This window comes from Mus caroli, chromosome X (genome assembly GCF_900094665.2).
Source record: "Mus caroli chromosome X, CAROLI_EIJ_v1.1, whole genome shotgun sequence".
In the NCBI taxonomy this organism is placed as follows: Eukaryota; Metazoa; Chordata; class Mammalia; order Rodentia; family Muridae; genus Mus; species Mus caroli.
In genome coordinates, this window is record NC_034589.1 from 154627095 (window position 1) to 154640764 (window position 13670).

A 13670-nucleotide genomic window follows, 5' to 3' on the forward strand; every position below is an offset into this window, starting at 1 on the left:
AGCTCCCAGCAACTAAACCACCAACCAAAGAGTACACATGGAGCAACCCATGGCCTCAGTTACTTCTGAAGCAGAGGATGGCCTTGTCAGACATCATCAATGGAAGGGGAGGCATTTGTTCCTGTGAAGGCTTGTACTTCAGTTACTTCTGAAGCAGAGGATGGCCTTGTCAGACATCATCAATGGAAGGGGAGGCATTTGTTCCTGTGAAGGCTTGTACTTCAGTTACATATGTAGCAGAGGGTGGCCTTGTCTGGCATCAAAGGGAGGGGAGGCCCTTGTTCCTATGAAGGCTTGATGCCCTGGTGTAGGGGAATGCCAGGGTGGGGAGGCAGGAGTGGTGGGGGAGCACCCTCATAGAAGCAGGAAGAAGAAGGATGGAATAAGGGGTTTCCAGAGAGGGAAATGGGAAAGGAGATAACATTTGAAATGCAAATAAACAAAATAACCAATAAAAGTTAAAAAAAAAAAAAAAGGAAATAGCCCAAGAAAAGGCACAAGGAACAAATATAGATGCAGAGACCAACTTGTTTTGCACACTTAGGAATCCCATAAAAACACAAAACTGGAAGCCAGAATATACACACAAGAACCTATACAGGGTAGAGAGAGAGAGTGTGCTGGGATTAAAGGCACGCACTACAACTGCCTAGCTAACTACAAAACTTCTCAAAGGAAAATTAAAAAACAAAAATGAACGATGCTTTTTACATTTTACATTTTCCCCAATATAAATTTTATTATAGACACTTCAAGCTTGGCAAACGATCATTCATAAAATGCACCTAGATCAGAGAGCTATTTTCTTGAGCAGAAAGCAAGGAACGTTGATGGGGTGGGGAGGTCCAGTCGAGGGAGAGTTAAAAGGAGTTGATCTGCTGGTGGCTCTATCTCATTTTCTTTAGGTGATTCTTATTTCATTCAAATGCCCTGAAATTGATGATGAAGTTTGTTGTTTGGTTTACGTTGTTTTCATTTTGGGGAATCCTTGTTGAATTAATAATCGTCAATTGTTTGCTTTTAGTGTGCTGTGAAATTTCAATCTCTATAAACAACCATTCTTCAATGACAGGCTGGTAGTGCCAATTCTTTACACATCACCAAAGCCAAGATGGTTGCTCTCATGAGAAGCTGCTCTGGAAGCCGGCCTGTACATCCTGTGCCCTACAGCATCCACCTCTTCAAAGATGTAGCCAGGGGGTTCAGAGAATGAAGCTGGGCACCTTTGAATTTCCTTAGGAGTAAAATTAGAAGAGTAGGTGGTCTGACCTTCTAACGGGATGTTTACACGAGGGCCGGACCAGGTTGGCTTGCAGCTTTTGGTATTGACTGGTGCATGAGGCACATAGTGGGCACGATTGGTGGTCATGTAATCCATAGGCTCATCAGGGAATTTCAGCTGGGGAGCAGGTTTGATTGGCTCTCTAGGGATGATGTCCCAGTGTTTATAATCCTCTCTGTTGGTGGTAGAGCTTTCAAATCGCTCACACTTTTTCAAATGGATGACTGGCCGGCAGGACTGAGCAGGAACACCATTGGGGCATTTATAGTTGGCTTGCACAGTTGTCAGAAGATCCATCTTTCCTTCAGGAGGGATGTAGGGAATGGGATCTTTGGGGACAATCTTAGGTGTTGGCCAAGCTTGAAAATTTTCTCGAAATTCAGTGTCGGTTGCAAAAGGTATACCTAGCCCAGAGTGATTTGGTACAGGTTTCCAGCTCTTGGCAGGTTCCCCCATCAAACCCTTGTAGGAATCTCTGTGGGTGGTAAGGCCATCAAAAGGAATTTCACATGGTTTATATTTCTCTCCTTCATACACACACCGCTTCTCCACAGGATGGGCCACATAGCTCGATCTGTAGCTTGTCATATTCTCCAGGGGGAGGTTGGAGAGCTTGGGCCCAGGTGGAGGTTTGTAATTCACAGTATCCACAGGACTTTTCATGGGATAATCGTCCTGGTGTGTGGTTCTATGATCAAACCTACAGGACGGAGGACGGTATGTTTGTGCTGGATGAATCAAAGATCTTTTTTGTTGGTTCCAAGGTAAATAATCAGCTTTGTACGTAGGCTCATACTCCATTTTGTCATTACATTGATGCCTGTTGTCTCGAGGTTTGATGGGGCTCGCTCGAGTGGCAGGGCAGTAGTTGTAGTGTTGATTATACGTTGTGAGGAAATCCATTTCATCTTGGATTGGAGTGACCTTCTCGGGAAGATGGTGTTTCACCGGTACTATGTTGTAAGCCCCAAAGTCTCTCTTTGTTGTGGACAGTCCTTCCATTGGTATAGCTACTTTCTGGTACTCCACCTTGGGTTTGAAGGACTCTTGGGGCATATACGAATGATAGGTGGGATACTTCTCCGTGTATTCGGAGAAAAAACATGGTTTCTCTGTCTTCTCATAAATCTTGGTAGGGAGATGTGGGCAGTGATGCCTGCCGCAGGAGCAAAGGTCACAGATGCACTTTCTATTCAAGAGAGCCATTCTCCTGACATCACCTCAGGTCATATTCCGAACATGAGCCTCCTCACGTACCCCCCCAACCGGTCTGGTGGGAGGGCCACCAAGCCTCAAGAGGCTTGGCAAGATGCGGGTCTCTTCGCGGAAGAAAACTTAAGTGGCCTGCTTGCCCTGTTTCCTTCCTGAAACTTGCCTCGCACCTGCAAGATTCACCCAACCCACACCCTAGGGGTGGGCCCACCTCTGCTTCCCAGCGCACCTGAGCAGCAGCGCAGCCTCAGCTGCCGCCAGGATCTGGAGCAGCTGGCTGGCTCCCCTAAAGCCTCCGGAAGCCACGGGGCCCAGACTGGGGGCCCTCTGTGACGTCTCCAGGCCCTAAAGGGGTGGCGATGCTGTCACAAGGACGTTTGTGAGGTCAGGAAACTTCCATTGCCTTACATGATAGGGGTTTCCCCATTAGGCCTTGGAAGAAAGATTGAAGACTGGGTTCTCGAGTAAATAAAGGAATGCACGCATCTGACTGCTTGGCCTGCTTTGGGGACCCTTTTCATGACAGACTTTACTTGGCTATAAGTCAACAAGTTTAGAAGCAGTTCTTTGAAAACTATTTCTCCCTAAATCACATATATAAACACTAGCTTTCCTTTTTTCTTTTTCGTTTTCTGAGCCAGAGTCTTGTGTTGCCCAGATTAGTCTTTAATCTACTGTGTAGCCAAAATGACCTTGAACTTCTGATCCTCCTGCCACCGACTCCTGAGTGCTGGGATGACAGCCTTGTGATGTTGTGGCTGCTTTGTGTGATGCTGAGGATGGAACCCAGGGTCCATGTGCACACCACAAAAGCACTCTAGCACATGAGCTACTTCCCCAGCCCTAGAAACACCACGAGTAAGAAATGAGACCAAAATAAAACCTCTGACTCTTAAAGCCTCTCCTCAGAGGTGACATTTATCATTTTCACCCACGTGTCACTCACTAAAGCAAGTCACACAATAGTATAATCTCCTAAACCGAGGAGTTCTACAAATCACAAGGTAAGCATTACCTGAGTAAGGTTGTGGAAATGTTCCACTGGGGCAATCATCAAAGATATATAATATAATATAATATAATATAATATAATATTACAAAGATTGTGATTCAGTCCATCACTTTATTCATTCCATAACAAAATAAAATCAATGTACCTCAGATAAATTCTTTTCCTGGACATTAGGTTTGAACCACCACCACCAGAAACATTCAGTCCTGTTCATTAAAGTTACATGGAATGAACATCAGGCATGGAAGTGTGTGCATGCCTTGACCCAGCACCCTGGGAGACCGAGGCAGTCACATATCTGTGAGTTCTAGGCCAGCCAGAGCTACATAGTGAGATCCTATCTCAAAAACAAAACAATGAAACAATCTTCCCCCACAAAGGCTCATATGAAGGGCTTCTATAATGTGGTGTGGGCTAGGTAGAATCCAAAGACATAAATTTATATTAAAATTCTACTGTAGAGCCAGGCATAGTGGTGGACTCCTTTAATCCTAGCACCAGGGTTTGTGGATCCGTGAGTTCAAGGGCAGTGTGGTCTATGTAGTGAGTTCCAGGATAGCCAGAACAACAGAGTGAGACCTTATCTTGGGGGAAAAATGTTAGGTAAACTACCTGCCATGCTCAGAGTTAAACCTCAGAGCACTGAAGTATACAAACCTAAGACCTGCTCAGGCATCTTGATAGGTAATTAAAAAAAAAAAATCATGTCTAGGAGTTCCATGACAGCCAAAGCTACACAGAAAAACCTTGTCTCAAAAAAACAACAACAAAAGAATACAGAGACCTCATACAAATTCTTAACAAAACAGTGCCTTTTCCTTGTTGCCCTGTAGACAGATATGTACTAGAAGGATTGTGGCATCTGTTGGGCCTCCCATTTTCTCAGTCTGGCTTTTACCTCATGTAGCTATATCCTGTGGAAGTTGTAGGCTGCTGCATTGGATTTGCTGAAAGAGCTTAAGAATATTCCTATGACCCTGGAATTGCTATAGTCCACGAGAATTGGAATGTCTGTCATTGCTATTCACAAGCAGAGTACAGATGAAGAAGTCACATCTCTAGCCAAATCTCTCATCAAATCCTGGAAAAAAATTATTAGATGGACCGTCAACTGATAAAAACCCAGAAGGAAGAAAAAAGAACCTACAATTTCATCAAAGAATAGCCCTGAAGCTAGAGAAGAAAGTAGTTCCAGCAGCAATGTAAGCAGCAGAAAGGATGAGACAAATGCTCGAGATACTTATGTTTCATCTTTTCCTCGGGCACCAAGCACTTCTGTTTCTGTGTGATTAAAGTGTAGGGAGATGCTTGCTACAGCTCTCCGGACAGGAGATGATTATGTTGCTATTGGAGCTGATGAAGAAGAACTGGGATCTCAGATTGAGGAAGCTATATATCAAGGAATAAGGAATACAGACATGAAATACAAAAATGGAGTAGGAAGTAGGATATCAAATCTTAAAGATGCAAAGAATCCAAATTTAAGGAAAAATGTGCTTATGTGGGAATGTTCCTCCTAACCTATTTGCTAGAATGACAGCAGAGGAAATGGCTAGTGATGAGCTCAAAGAGATGAGGAAAAACCTGACCAAAGAAGCCATCAGGAAGCATCAGATGGCCAAGACTGGTGGGACCCAGACTGACTTGTTCACTTGGGGCAAATGTAAAAAGAACTGCACTTACAGGCCCAAACGTGTAGTGCTGATGAACATTTATTGTGTGTAATGAATGTGGAAGTCAGTGGAAGCTTTGTTGAGTTTGGAAGAATTGGCAAGGTATCTGGACCATTAAGAAATACTAATTTTGTAATTAGCTTTAAAATTTAACCAGGCAACTCATTTCCCTGCAAGTGAAATTTGTAAACAACATGCATCTCATGGGTTGGTCTTTGTTGTTCACCCGAGAGTCTTTCTTAAATGCCTTCTGTGGTCTCAGATCATCTGGGAGACCATAAAATAATTATATAACATGGTGCTTTGTTTTTCTTTTTTATAAGTTGAGGTTGCATTTTACTAAATATTAACTTTTTATAGTCAAGAACCCAAAAATTCTGTTGATCTGTTAATGCATAAAGATACATTGCTTTTCTCATTGGCATGCACCTAAACTTGTTAAAGGAAGAGAAAAGGCAGAATATAAATTTTATAGTTACCAAATATAGTGTGTATCCCAGCAGTGCGTGGCCAGCTTATCAATGTTGTGCACACAATTTGAACTAGCATATTACTTTACTCTTAATTACTGTGCTCACAAAGCCTCAGATCCTTTTTTTTTTAAAGATTTATTTATTTATTATATGTAAGTACACTGTAGCTGTCTTCAGACACTCCAGAAGAGGGCACCAGATCTCGTTACGGATGGTTGTGAGCCACCATGTGGTTGCTGGGATTTGAACTCTGGACCTTCGAAAGAACAGTCGGGTGCTCTTACCCACTGAGCCATCTCACCAGCCCAAGCCTCAGATACTTAGATCTCTTGCATCTGTGAGTAGCCACAGTGATCATGTCTTGTATTTCTCATCCATGTAGATTAGCATTTTTAATAAATTTTACTTTGAAAAATGAAAAAAAATCATGTCTACAGATAATGTAAAGTGGTGATAAAATAAATGATAAACTGAAGTGCAGGCAATGGGCTAAGTGTGAAATCCCCAATTTTATGAACTCGTGTGAGAAACATATATTAGAAGTACGTTTTGCCACAGATTAAATACAATAATGTTATACCATATGGTATCTACATACAGCATGACATTAGGAAGAGATGTTGAAGGTAGCAAACACTAATCCAACTTACTAAGAATTCCTAATTTTAGTCTTTTCTAAACATGATAGTTTTAGCGAACACATTCTTGCCAAGTATACATATACATATATACATATATGAAAATAACCTTACTTCCATTTTCTTAAAGATAAGACTATCTTGCTTTTAAAATGTCAGCTTCTGCATGTGGTGAGTCAAAAATCATAAAGGTTTATCTTTTGGTTTCTCTTTTTATTTTTAGACAGGGCCTCATTATATAACCCTGGCTGGCCTGGAACTCGCTATGTAGACTGGTCTCAAATTTGAAAGGGTATAACTATAACAAGCAGAAGTTAAAATATGCAAATTCGCCGGGCGTGGTGGCTCATGCCTTTAATCCCAGCACTCAGGAGGCAGAGGCAGGCAGATTTTCTGAGTTCCAGGCCAGCCTGGTCTACAAAGTGAGCTCCAGGACAGCCAGGACTACAGAGAACCCTGTCTCAAAAAACCAATATATATATGTGTGTGTGTGTGTGTGTGTGTGTGTGTGTCACAAGGCCCTCCCACACATTAAAAAAAATCACCAATTTCAGTGTGGTAACTTCTTTCGACAACATTCCTCATTAAATATTTTGCAGGGGCTTTTTGGCAAGAAAAACAACAAACAAATGAATTTTTGGGGGGGGGTGTTTGTCAGGGGTTTGTTTTTGTTTGTTTATTTGGTTGTTTGTTTTTCGAATCAGGGTTTCTCAGTGCAACCATGAGTGTCCTGGAACTCACTCACTCTGTAGACCAGGCTGGCCCCGAACTCACAAAAATCCACCTGCCTCCTGAGACAGGGTCTGAGTATATCAGGCAGGCCTTGAATTTGTAAATGAGGCTGGCCATTAACTTCTGGACCTCCACCTGCTAAAAGCTGGTATCACAGGCCTGCACAGTCATGCCTGGCTTTGGAATTTTAGTTTTTGCTGTCCTTCATTTGTTTCTGCGAGAGTGCTAATGAATACTTAGAAGGTAAATAACTATATTAGGAGGGGAACAATTGGGTTGGAGAGATGGCTCAGTGGTTAAGAGCACCGACTGCTTTTCCACAAGTCCTGAGTTCGATTCCTGGCAACCATATGGTGGCTAACAGTAATGGGATCCGGATGCTCTCTTCTGGTGTGTCTGAAGACAGCTACAGTGTACTCATATAAAGTAAATAAATAAATAAATAAATCTTTAAAAAAAAAAAAAAAGAAGGGGGAAGATTAGAAAACAATTGCAAATTAGTTTTACGTTGCTTTGGACATATGTGACCCAAGGCTATAATATGTGTACTTACTCAAAGCTACTACGTGGAGAAGAAAAGCTAAGTGCTCTCTGTTTTCCAATTCTCCATTCTTTCAAATTGTTTTACCTATGCAATGACTCCCTCTAATGTGCTCTTAATCCCTTATATAAATTCGTATGTGTACCAATATGCTCCTGTTACTTCATGTTTTCTCGGGTACATCCAACCCTCACTTCTTTTGTTTGTTTGTTTTGTTTTGTTTTGTTTTTGTTTTTCGAGACAGGGTTTCTCTGTATAGCCCTGGCTGTCCTGGAACTCACTTGTGTAGACCAGGCTGGCCTCGTACTCAGAAATCTGCCTGCCTCTGCCTCCTGAGTGCTGGGATTAAAGGTGTGCGCCACCACTGCCCGGCCAACCCTCACTTCTAGTATATGAGGTTTTCTGTATATGAGGAACTTGCCTAGGATCTGGGAATAAACTGGGGAGACAAAAAGACAAATTCCAATTTAGTGAAAGAGACAGGGAATCATCAGTATAAACGATGAAGACATTACATTTAAATGGCAAATAATCTATTTGAAACAAATCAGAAAAGGTAGTAGGTAACATAGGTCATGGCCAGGGGAGGCAAAGGGTGACAACTGAATCAAGGTTTGTGAGAAATAAGTCATTAGGGCTCGAGGGTGGGGTGGGGTTGGAGTTGGGAGTTGGGTAAGAGAATTCCTAGGCAAAGCAACAGTTCATAGTAGGCACAGTAGTGTGCCTGGCACAAAGAAAAGCAAGGAGGCAATCGTTTAAATATGATTGGCCCAGGGAATGGTTCTAGTCCTCTGCAAGGTATATGGGGATGCTAGTGCTAATAGAATTAGTAAGGAGCTAAGAGGTAATAAGTAAGTCAGGGACAGATTAGTGAAGCTTTGAAGGCCACTGTAAGAATTTTGACTTTCTCTTGGAGACAGGAGCTGTCTTAGTTAGGGTTTTACTGCTGTGAACAGACACCATGACCAAGGCAAGTCTTATAAAAAACATTTAATTGGGGTTGGCTTACAGGTTCAGAGGTTCAGTCCATTATCATCAAAGAGGGAGCATGACAGCATCCAGGCAGGCATGACACAGGAGGAGCTGAGAGTTCTATGTCTTCATCCAAAGGCTGCTAGTGGAAGACTGACTTCCAGACAACTAGGGTGAGGATCTTATGCCCACACCCACAGTGACACACCTACTCCAACCAGGTCACACCTATTCCAACAAGGCCACACCTTCAGATGGTGCCACTCCCTGGTCCAAGGATATACAAACCATCACAGGAGCCAACTAGAATTTGAGCAGAGGAGTGACACAAGCCTGCACCCACAGTGACACACCTACACTGCTGTGGAGCACATGCATGCACACAACAAATGCATTAATAAACTTTCAAAAAGACTTGCCTTGATCATGGTGTCTGTTTACCAGCAGTAAAACCCTAAGGCATCTAGACTAGCCTCAAACTTACTATGTAACCAAGGATGACCTCTTCCCCTCCCCCACCTCCAAAGTGCTGATGTGACACCATACCCAACGCCTTTAAAATAAAACAAAACAAAAATCCAAGATTTATTTGTATTATTTTAAATTATATGTAGTGGTGTGTGTGTGTGTGTGTGTGTGTGTGTGCGCACACACACATGAGTGAGCATGCCCTTGGAGGCTAGAGGCATCCGATGCCCTGGAGCTAGATGATTGTGAGCCAACCAAACTTGAGCCTTGTAGAAGAGCAGCAAGTGGTTTTTGTTGTTTTTTGTTTTGTCTTGTCTTGTCTTTTCTTGTCTTTTTTTGAGATTGGGTCTCATTGTGTTGCTTTGGCTGCTCTAGAACTCATGCTGTACACCAAGCTGGCCTCAAACTTACAGAGATCCACTCACTGAGATTAAAGGCATGCCCCACTGTGCCTGGCTTCAGGCTAAGCCATCTCTTGGGCTTTGTGATATACAATTGGAGTATCACCAATAAACAGAATTTGCTTACTGATTAGCAAACTGACATGAAAGAAAGCAAGGAGTCAATGTGGATTCCTTACTGGGGTTTTCAGTTCAAGTAATATAAACCAGGAAGGGGAGAATCTGGTGTTGGAGAGAAGACTGGAAGCTTGACTTTAAACATGGTAAGGTGCTTAGTAGATACCAGTGTAGAGTTGTCAAGCAGGCTTTTAGAGTTGAGGGCCTGGGATTCAGAGCAGGGATGTGGGCCTGGGAAAGGGAGGTTAAGTCCTAAATTTTAAAAGCCATGGGATTAGATAAGATTGCCAAAGGAAGGGTAGACACAGAAGAGATCAGAGGCATGAAATGTGGGCCATTCTACTGTTAAAAGGTCAGGCAAGCAAAGAAGTATTGGCTGAGATAGAGTGACTCCTGGAGGGGAAGAACAGGCCAAGTTCAACTTGCTCCAGTCATGAGAAAAACCTGTTCCACAAAAGGAAGTGAAAAATGGGGATACTGCTCAGGCCCACATCTCTCCACTCAGGAGGCTGAGGCAGGGGCATTCATGTGAGTCTGAGGCTGCATGGGATGTTCCAGGTCAGCCTGGGCTGTTGAATCAGAGACCCTGTACCAACACACACGCACACACACACACACACACACACACACGCGCGCACACACACACACGCACACGCACACACACACACACACACATTATCAAATGCTGCTGATTAGTTTCAAGGCTAAGAATTGAATACAAGGTTGTGGAGGGTGTAAGCTATTGGTGACTTAGACATGTGGAAAGAATGTTGTCAGCTAAGAACTTCCATCCAGAAAGGTGGACGACTTCTTTGTCTGTTGCTGTGAACAAGTGAACACACACAGGCATGGCGGAACACTCAGTAGGTCTGGGATGGAGCCTGGATCTCTCTACTTTTCAGGTGACTCCAGGGTCCCCAGTCTGAGGGTCTCATTGTGGCTGGCTGCACATCTGCAGTGTTTGGTGTCAAGGTTCTTCATAAAATATAGGTCTAACCAGGAACATAGCATACCAATGGATTGGGTTGTTTCTAAAGGATTTTCCAGGTGTTTATTACTGATGGGTTTAACCTGTAGCTTGAAAAGCGGGAAAGATGCCTGTCATGGTGGTGCATGTCTTCAATCCCAGCATTTGGGGAGAGGGGAGAGGCAAGTGGATCTCTGTGAGTTCAATGCTAGCCCGGTCCACATAGCGAGTTCTAGGAGAGCCAGAGCTATTGTACTAGGGATACACTGCCTGGAAAGAGGTGGTGGGGTGGGGGGAGGAGTGGGGGTTGGGGGTGGGGGGTGGGGGAGTAGGTATTGAATCCCCTGGTAGGCCTGTGAAACTCTGCAAGCAAGGAAGTCTTCTGTGCAGAAACTAAATCCCAGGGTCCAGGGAATTGCTCTGGCAGCTTCAGAGGTGCTAGGAAACTCGCCATTTACCAGGCAGGGGTCTAGCTGTGGTGGCCCCTCATAGCCTTCTTGGAGGAAGACTGAAATTATTTCTCTACCCTATGTATAAATAATTGTGGCACTAAAGGCTAAGAGATACCCAATTCCCAATTCCCTCCAGTTCCCTCTCTCGGTTAATGATATTTTTTTGTTGTTGTTGTTAACAGCTTTACTGAAATACAGTTTACTCGTTTAAAGTCGACAAGTGAATTGTGACTAACCTTATTCATACAAGTGTGTGCCCATAACCACAATCTATTTTGTTTTTTTTTAGTTTTTGAACTATTTTTTTAAAAAAGATTTATTTATTTATATTATTTATATGAGGACATCATAACTATCTTCAGACAGACCAGAAGAGGGCATCAGATCCCATTACAGATGGTTGTGAGCCACCATGTGGTTGCTGGGAATTGAACTCAGGACCTCTGGAAGAGTAGTCAGTGCTCTTAACCACTGAGCTATGTCTCCAGCCCAGTTTTTGAGCTAATTAAATTTATCCATCTTTAAGAAAAAAAACTATTCATCTTTAGTGCTAGGGATTGAATCATGAGCATGCAAATCACAAACCTAAAAACACAAAATTGTATAAATTAATGGTGTACCATGTAATGTTTCCATACGGGTAATTACATGATGTACTCAACCTCAAAGTATGGATTTTCTTAAACATAACTTTTTGTAAGCAAAAGCATTCTAAATCCTGTCTTGGAACTGAAAGTTTATTAATGCATTTGTTGTGTGCATGCATGTGCTCCACAGCAGTGTGGAGACATCAGAGGACAGCTTGCTGGACCCGTTTTCTTTCTTTTCTTTCTTTCTTTCTTTTTTAAAAAGATTTATTTATCTATCTTATGTATTTGAGTACACTACACTGTAGCTGTACAGATGGTTATGAGCCTTCAGATCTCATTACCGGTGGTTGTGAGCCACCAGGTGGTTGCTGGGATTTGAACTCAGGACCTTTGGAAGAGCAGTCAGGGCTCTTACCTGCTGAGCCATCTTGGCTACCCTGGTTCTTTCTTTCTATGGGCTTCAGGATCGAACCCATGGCAATGGACTTGCCATCAAGCACTTTTACCTGATGAACCGTTTCACTGGCACTTACCATACTGCCAACTCAGCAACTTGATAGCTGTTGGAAGTTTTGGGGTTTTTTTTGCTCATATTGAGGATTGAACCTAGGATGTCACACGTGATAACTGCTCCTCAGCTATACCTTTTTAGTTTCCGTTTTAGTTAGGGTTCGTTTTATTTTGTTTTTTGAGAAAGAACTTGTGGCTGAGGATGACCTTGAACTTTGGATCCTTTTCCTTCCACCTTCTAAAAGATGGGATTACAGGTGGGTGGCACCATGCCAGGTTGAGTGATGCTGAGGATTGACTGCACAGCCTCCTGTAGGCTAAGAAGCTTACTACCAACAGAACTACACCCCCAGCCTTCTCGTGACTTTGGCTTTCTTTCTTTCTTTCTTTCTTTCTTTCTTTCTTTCTTTCTTTCTCTTTCTTTCTTCTTTTCTTCAAGAAAGGGTTTCTCTGTATAACAACCCTGGCTATCCTGCAACTCACTATATAGACCAGGCTGGCCTGGAATGCGCAGAGATTCAACTGCCTTTGCCTCCTGAGTGCTGGGATTAAAGGCATGGACACCAGGCTATAGCAGTTTTATTACTTCTGAAAAGTCCTGTGTCCTTTAACTACTCATTTAAAAACATGCTCAGTAAAGTTAAATAGGAGCTTTCTGCTCAACCGTTTGTAAGATTTCACAATGGTGTGAGCAAAAAGCCCATCTACTGAATGGAAACAAAACTGTAGAGATAGAAACCTCCTGCCTGACAAAACACTAAAGCTAAGAAAAAACAATAGCCCATTGGCCTCATAAATACCAAGACAGAGTCCACTTAAATTGTGGGGCCCTTTGCTGTTAGACATGGGTGATAGACACTCTAGCTTTCTTCCACTGAGCTATGCATGAGTTAAGCTGTCAGATATGTTATGTGCAATGCAATTTGGTTAAGTGCCATGTTGTGATCATATTATGGCCAAGGAAGGAAAATTGAAACTCTTTGTAGCTTTGGGTCTTCTAGGATGTAAGGGAGTGGTTCTCAACCAGTAAACCCATTATGGATCAAACGACCCTTTCACAGGGATGGCCTAAGACCATCAGAAAGCACGGTTATGATTCATTAACAGTTATGAAGTAGCAATGAAAATCACTTTATGGTTGGGGGTCACCAGAAAATGAGGAACTGTATTAAAGGGTCACATTGGGAAGCTTGAAAAGCACTGGTTTAAGGAGAGGCACAGTAGGTGGAGATGACTCAGGGCCTCATAGGTACTCCTGGAAATTTCTTCAATTTTTTCAATCTACAAGGGTAAATTTGGTGAATTATGATGCTATTTGGCATCTTTTATAAGCAGCTGCAACTGAGTTTACATCATTTCAGAAGTGATCATATTCTGAAAAACTGGTTTCTAAGTGGATAGTATTTTTTTTAAAGATTTTATTTATTGTTACATGTAACTACACTGTAGCTGTCTTCAGACACACCAGAAGAGGGCATCATATCTCATTATGGATGGCTGTTAGCCACCATGTGGTTGCTAGGATTTGAATTCAGGACTTTTGGAAGAGTAGTCAGTGCTCTTAACTGCTGAGCCATCTCTCTAGCCTCAATGAATAGTATTTTAATTGGCTTCTTCTTTTTTTTTTTTT

General features: G+C 42.6%; 1 protein-coding gene and 1 pseudogene across 1 annotated transcript; one reads left to right on the forward strand and one right to left on the reverse strand.

Annotated features, from left to right (window-relative positions):
* Positions 1-729: 729 nt before the first annotated feature.
* Positions 730-2723, reverse strand: LOC110286990 (stabilizer of axonemal microtubules 1). Its single transcript, XM_021153687.1, has one exon. The coding sequence runs from the start codon at positions 2486-2488 to the stop codon at positions 1091-1093; it is 1398 nt and encodes a 465-aa protein (XP_021009346.1). The 5' UTR covers positions 2489-2723; the 3' UTR covers positions 730-1090.
* A 1739-nt stretch (positions 2724-4462) lies between these two features.
* LOC110286448 lies at positions 4463-5231 on the forward strand (annotated as a pseudogene).
* Positions 5232-13670: the final 8439 nt, after the last annotated feature.